The sequence below is a fragment of the Lepidothrix coronata genome, unplaced genomic scaffold, assembly GCF_001604755.1.
Source record: "Lepidothrix coronata isolate B3197 unplaced genomic scaffold, Lepidothrix_coronata-1.0 Scaffold108, whole genome shotgun sequence".
In the NCBI taxonomy this organism is placed as follows: domain Eukaryota; kingdom Metazoa; phylum Chordata; class Aves; order Passeriformes; family Pipridae; genus Lepidothrix; species Lepidothrix coronata.
The window spans coordinates 126,155-132,154 of NW_016690288.1; the positions used below are offsets into that span (position 1 = coordinate 126,155).

Genomic DNA, 6,000 nt, shown 5'->3' on the forward strand with positions numbered 1-6,000 from the left:
ATCGTCCTGCCACCCCTGTGTCCCCTCCCTGTGGGCACAGCAGGACTCTGCCATCCTCTCCACGCTCTGGTGACAGTGGCACTTACACCATGACGGTGGCACCCCAGCCCACGGCCTTGGAGGCGGAGATGAGACCCTCGGTCCAGCGGGAATTCTTGGCGTAGAACTCCTTGGGGGATGCTGCTCCCTGCCATGGGGAAAGGCATGGCTGGGGACAGGGGACCCCCACTCTTGGTGGAAAGCAGGAGGTTGGGGTGTCATTTCAGATACGTGTGGGAGCTGGGGAGACACCCAGCACGGGGGGTTGCATGGGAAGGGAGATCAAGGATCTCTGTGACACCCTGGGAATCAGAGCCAGGGTGAGACCCTGGGGCTGGGGCAGCAGCTCCTGGCAGCTGGTGGGGACGCTCCAATGGGCCAAGGGTTGGAACAGCATGTTCGACCAAGTGTGTGGTGGCCCCTGGCTGGCCAAGCACCTCTGATCTGCACCCCTGTACCAGCTCACCCGTCCACTCTCCACGATCTCTCTCTGGAGGTCCTTGGAGGCCAGGACCAGGACGTGGATGGCCTGCATGAGGCCCGTGCAGGAGCCCAGGATCCTGTGAGACAAACCCCTCTGAGCCCTCTGTGGGGTGCCTGTGGCACCAGTCCCATCCTGCCTGCCCGGCTCTCTCCAGTTCCCTGACCAACACTCACCTCTCGTTCACTTCCAGTTTGACCCCAGTGTCACCGGCCCGTGCCTTGCTCAGCATCTCCTGGTAGGGGGGGAGAGGCTGTGCTGAGCCCTGTGCCCGGTGGCAGGCCTGCACAGTGCCCGTGGTTTCCCCATGCACAGGGTGCCCTCACCTCGATGCGGGCAGACGCCGTCTCGATGGCCGCGGCCGTCGCCGCCATCTCCTTGTCCACCAGGTCACCCAGCTCCTCCTGCTTGACGTCCAGCCCTCTGGGACGCAGCTCCTGGGGACGGGATGGGATGAAAGGGAACGTCCAGGGGTGGCACCAGCCCCTCTGGCGGTGCCCACCACAGCCTGACCCCATCCCACCAGCCCTCTGGGGGAACCCACCTCTGCAATGGTGCTGATCCGGCCCAGGCAGGCTGTCACTGGGCTGCAGTCAGCACCTCCCACTGTCCCTGGGTCTTGCAGGGCACTGAGGTAGCTCAGGGCCTCGCTGCCACACTGCCTGCACAGCTCCAGCAGACCTGTGTTGGCAGCACAGGGGGTGAGGGGGCCACATGGAGGGATGGAGGTGTCTGGTCCCTGCCTGCCCTGGCATCCTGCCCATCCTGATCCTACTTGTCCCAGCATCCTGCCCAGCTGGTCTCCTGGCACCTTCTCACCCCAGCATCCTTCCCACCCAGTCCCCTGCATTCCATGACCTCGGCCCACCTCGGTCCTGGCCCACCCCAACCCCTGTCTGTTCCAATCCCTGCCCGTTCCAGCATCCTGTTTATCTTGGCCCTGTCTGCCCCTGTCCACCACAGCCCCTTCCTGTCCCAGAATCCTTCCCTGCCTACCCCAGCATCCTTCCCACTCTGTCCCCTGCCTGCAATGACCCTTGTCCACCCCAGCCCCTGCCCACCTTGGCTCCTACCTGCCCCAGAATTCTACTCAGCCCCTGCCCATCCCAGCATTCTGCCTACCAAATCCTCTGCCCGCCCTGATCTCCTCCCCACCTTGGCCCTTGGCCCACCCCTGCCTCCTCCCCACCCTGGCATCTGCCCACGCCATGCCCTGCCCGTGGGGCAGCACTCACGGTCAGCGGGCTCCACGGGGGCCACGTGGGAGGTCGCGCTGCCCTGCAGGAGGGTGTCGCTGACCAGGTGGGCGAAGAGGGCCAGGCAGGGCAGCAGGGAGCCCAGGGCTGCGGCGGGACAGGGGGCACACACCTCAGCCCCCTCCGCGCTGCCCACCCAGCCCTGCATGCCAGGGCTGCCCCTGTGCCCTCCCCCTGCCCAGGGCTGCCCCTGTGCCCTCCCCCTGCCCAGGGCTGCCCCTGTGCCCTCGCCCCCAGGGCTGCCCCTGTGCCCTCGCCCCCAGGGCTGCCCGTTCTCACCTGTGCCATCCGACAGGTACTTGCCGTGTGCGTCCCGCAGCCGCTCCACGCACTCGGAGGCTGCCAGCGTGCGGGACAGGAGGCAATCTGCAGGCAGAGGGCAGGCAGGGCTCAGCCAGGCCGGCAGGGAGCGGGCAGGCCGGGATAACGCCCGGTTTGGGAGCCTCACCTGCCGAGCCGGTGCAGCCGATGTGGGCGGGATCCTCCATGCGAGCCAGGGCATCCTGCACCATCCGCTCGGCCTCGCGGGCGGTGCCCCGCAGCAGGGATCGCTGCTCCTCGGCCAGGCGCCGCTGCAGCGCCTGCTCTGCGCCCTCCTGCCAACCCCACAGGGGTGTCGGGGGCCCTGCTGTGCCACCGGCATCCCCCTCACCCAGCCCTGCCGAACCCCCGTGGCCTGGAGGGATGGGGCTGCCCCGGGGTACCTTGTCTCTCAGCTGGGTCTGCAGCGACTCCAGCTCGGTCCTGCTGCTCTCCTGCTCCCGGCTGAGCGTGTCCCGCAGCTGCTGCAGCTCTGCCCGCAGCGCTGCCATGTCCTGCCCGTGCCGCTCCGCTGCCTGGCTCAGCCGGTCCCGCTCCTGCTCCAGGCTGCTGATCCGGGAGTTCTGCTCCGCTCCCGCCTGGGGGGGAATGAAATGGTGGTCGGGGCTGTGCCGAGGGTGAACCCTCCAGTCTGGGGTCTGGTTCCTAGTCCAGGCTCGGGCCACCCCCACTGTCCCTGCAGGCGTAGCCCTGCATCACCACCTGGCAGTGATGATCTCACCTGGTGACAACCGAGGCTCCCAGGGAGCCCTTTCACTTTTATTCAGTGAAAATTCACTTTTATCATGACCGTCACCATCCTGATGCAGGAATGGATGCGGACTGTGGCTGTGGCCTTGGAGCTCTGCCCCATCCCTGTCCTGCTGCAGTGTCTGCCCACCCTGGGAATGGATAACTGCATTTTCCTGCCAGCTTCTCCCTCCTCCACCAAGCCCAGACATCCCTGCTATGCTCCACATCTCCACAGGCATGGGATACCCTCTGGCATGTCTTGCAGTGTGTGGCACACTGCTGCCTGAGTTTACAATGGGCAGAGTTCTTCCAGGGCTTTTATTCCATGATCCCTGCTGCTGGAGCCCATTGCTCCACATGCTCCTGCACCCAGGAGCATGAAACCCCGTGGTGTGACCATCCAACCCACCCAGATGTGGAGAGGAAGAGGACAGGGTTCTCAGGCCAGTGGTGGGTATCATGTCTCAGAAGGGTAAGGCCTGGCTGCCCACCCCAGGGCTGTGTGAGGGGTTGCAGGCCCCCCCCCACGCTCTCACCTGCGTGCTGGACTCCAGTGTGCCCTGGAGCACCTGCAGCTCCTGCCTGCTGGCTGCCAGCTCCCGCTTCAGCGTCTCCAGCACCTCTGCCTGCTCCTGAGACTGCGGCAAGGGGAGAGGTTGGCAGCACTGGTGCCCCATGGGGGGGCCCCTGCTCATCCCTGCTGTGCCCCCCCATCCATACTCACCTTCCTCTGTGCCTGCTCGCTCACCCTCTGGAAGGAGTCCTCCAGCTCCTTCTTCTCCCGCTCCACATCCCCCTGGGCCTGCCTGGCCACCGTCACCTGCTTGGTCACCTCCGCGTTCTGCGATGGCAGAGTGAGCTCAGCATCCCCCTGTGCCCGGGGGGGTACAGCTGGCAGAGGGCATGCCAGGGGAGTTTTTGGGGAGCCCACCTTGCGCAGCAGGTCGGCGTGGTTCTGCACCAGCTCGCTGTACTTCTCCTTCAGTTTGCTGTAGCGCTGCTCGTTGGCCTGCGCCCGTCCTGCCATGCAGGGACACTGAGGTGAGCCCTCAGGCCCTCCCCAGGGGCTCACCCCCACCCCAGGCTGGTCCCAGCTCCCCCTGCTCACTCTCGATCTCCGTCAGGCTCCGCTGAGCCTTCTCGGTGTCCTCCCGCTGCTTCTTGAGCTCCTCCAGCTCCGTGCGCAGGAACTCGCTCTCGTCCTGCGCCTGCTGCTTCAGGTGCTGCTGCTCGGCCAGCTCAGCCTCCAGCTCGCTGGCACGGCCCCTCAGCTGCACCGCACCCCGTGCGCTCTGCGGGCACAGCCGGGGGCTGACGGTGCCATTCGGTGCCCGGCGGGCCTGTCCGATACCCACCAGTACTGCCCAATGCCCACCAGTACCATCCAACACCCACCAGTACTGCCCAATGCCCACCAGTACCATCCAACACCCACCAGTACTGCCCAATGCCCACCAGTACCATCCAACACCCACCAGTACATTCTAACACCCACCAGTACCATCCAATGCCCACCAGTACCATTCAACACCCACCAGTACCATCCAACACCCACCAGTAATGCCCAATATCCACCAGTAGCATCCAATGCCCACCAGTACTGCCCAGTGCCCACCAGTACCATCCAATACCCACCAGTACATTCTAACACCTACCAGTACCATCCAATGCCCACCAGTACCATCCAACACCCACCAGTACTATCCTACACTCACCTGTACCATCCAACACCCACCAGTATTATCCAGTACCCACCAGTATCATCTGATGCCCACCAGTACTGCCCAATGCCCACTAGTACCATCCAATGCCTACCAGTACTGCCCAATGCCCACTAGTACCATCCAATGCCTACCAGTACCATCCAGCAGCCCCCGCCATGGGTACCACCCCACAGACCCCCAAATGCATCCAGCTGAAGCACCGAGGGTGCTGAGCCCATCCCCTCTGCAGGAATGCAGCCCCCTGGCACACCTGGAGACCCCCAGGGTGGGCAGGGATGCAGAAGCCATTGGGGACAGGGCAGGGCAGAGATGGGGACACCACCTTGCCCATCCAGGGGTAGAGCCACCACCCCACATTCCCAGTGTGAGCCCCCGGGTCTCATCCTGCCCACCTGGTTGTCACCCACCTCGGCCTTGAAGTTCTCCAGCTCCTCCTTCAGGGCTGCGATCTCCCCGTAGAGCTGCTCGATTAACCGGTCCCTGGGAAGGAGAGACACAGGGTACCTCCTCAGTGCCATGGGGACACGTCCTGGGAGGGGAGGTGTCCCCCGTGCCACCGCGGCTGTGGTGCCATTGCAGGAAGGGAGGTCCTGGTACGATCCCGGCCTGCTCACTTGTCATCCTTGTTCATCCCGTTCTGGCTGTTGAAGTTGAAGGGGTCGCAGCTGAAGGCGCTGCCGAAGATGTCGTCAAACTTGTTGTCAAACAGGCTCTGCGGGAAGAGCAGGACGGACCTGGAGTGACCCCCCCACCACCTGGGAACCCTCACCCCCTCCATGTCCCCAGTGTCACTGCCAAACCAGCCCACGAGCTGCCTGGACACTGGGGCTGGATCCCCCCACTGCTCCCAGGGCACTGAGTGTGTTGAACTGCCATGGGGCATCTCTGGTCCATCCCCACTTAACTCCCAGGGGGAGAAGATCCCCAAAGCCATGTCACCACACGCTCCTTCCCCTCCTCACTCAGTGAGGGAACAACCTTTGGTGGAGAGGAGGGTGAAGACCTAAAGTGGAAGATGCTCAAAGCCAAACCTCTCCTCGCCCATCACTGGAGGGCACCACACCACTGAGCAGCACTGGGAGACAAATCCAGGCTGGCTCAGCCCTGGCAGCACCCAGCTGGGACATCCAGCTCCCAGCTGGGGCATCCAGCACCCACTCACCCCCCAGCAGTGACACTCCCCAGTTCCCAAAGCCATCCCTGCTGTCTCAGCCCCCACCACGGTGTGGATTTGGAGAAGTAACTCCGGGCTCGGAGCTGGAGGGCCCCTTCCACCCTCACCTGCGAGGCCGTGTCCATCTCCACCAGGTCTGTGATGGGCTCGCTGTCAGGGGAGGACGCCTCAGCAGGGATCACCACCACAGGGCTGATGTGCTCCGACAGCGCCGAGGCTCGCAGGAAGTTGGGGGGGTTCTGGGGAGGGATGGCAGCAGGGTGAGGGGAAGGG

The 6,000-nt window shown here is 64.4% G+C and overlaps 1 protein-coding gene across 1 annotated transcript in view; it reads right to left on the reverse strand.

Annotated features, from left to right (window-relative positions):
* HIP1 (huntingtin interacting protein 1) overlaps positions 1–6,000 on the reverse strand; it is a 45,887-nt gene that overhangs the window by 2,944 nt on the left and 36,943 nt on the right. Inside the window, exons 11-26 of the mRNA XM_017824029.1 lie at positions 5,835–5,966; positions 5,168–5,265; positions 4,961–5,033; positions 3,938–4,121; positions 3,761–3,849; positions 3,554–3,670; positions 3,366–3,467; positions 2,481–2,675; positions 2,225–2,372; positions 2,056–2,142; positions 1,756–1,863; positions 1,065–1,201; positions 847–957; positions 697–755; positions 506–599; positions 87–187 (exon numbers count right to left, since the gene is read on the reverse strand). Coding sequence (XP_017679518.1) covers positions 87–187; positions 506–599; positions 697–755; positions 847–957; positions 1,065–1,201; positions 1,756–1,863; positions 2,056–2,142; positions 2,225–2,372; positions 2,481–2,675; positions 3,366–3,467; positions 3,554–3,670; positions 3,761–3,849; positions 3,938–4,121; positions 4,961–5,033; positions 5,168–5,265; positions 5,835–5,966 — 1,835 coding nt within the window. The remainder of the gene's footprint in view (positions 1–86; positions 188–505; positions 600–696; positions 756–846; positions 958–1,064; positions 1,202–1,755; positions 1,864–2,055; positions 2,143–2,224; positions 2,373–2,480; positions 2,676–3,365; positions 3,468–3,553; positions 3,671–3,760; positions 3,850–3,937; positions 4,122–4,960; positions 5,034–5,167; positions 5,266–5,834; positions 5,967–6,000) is intronic.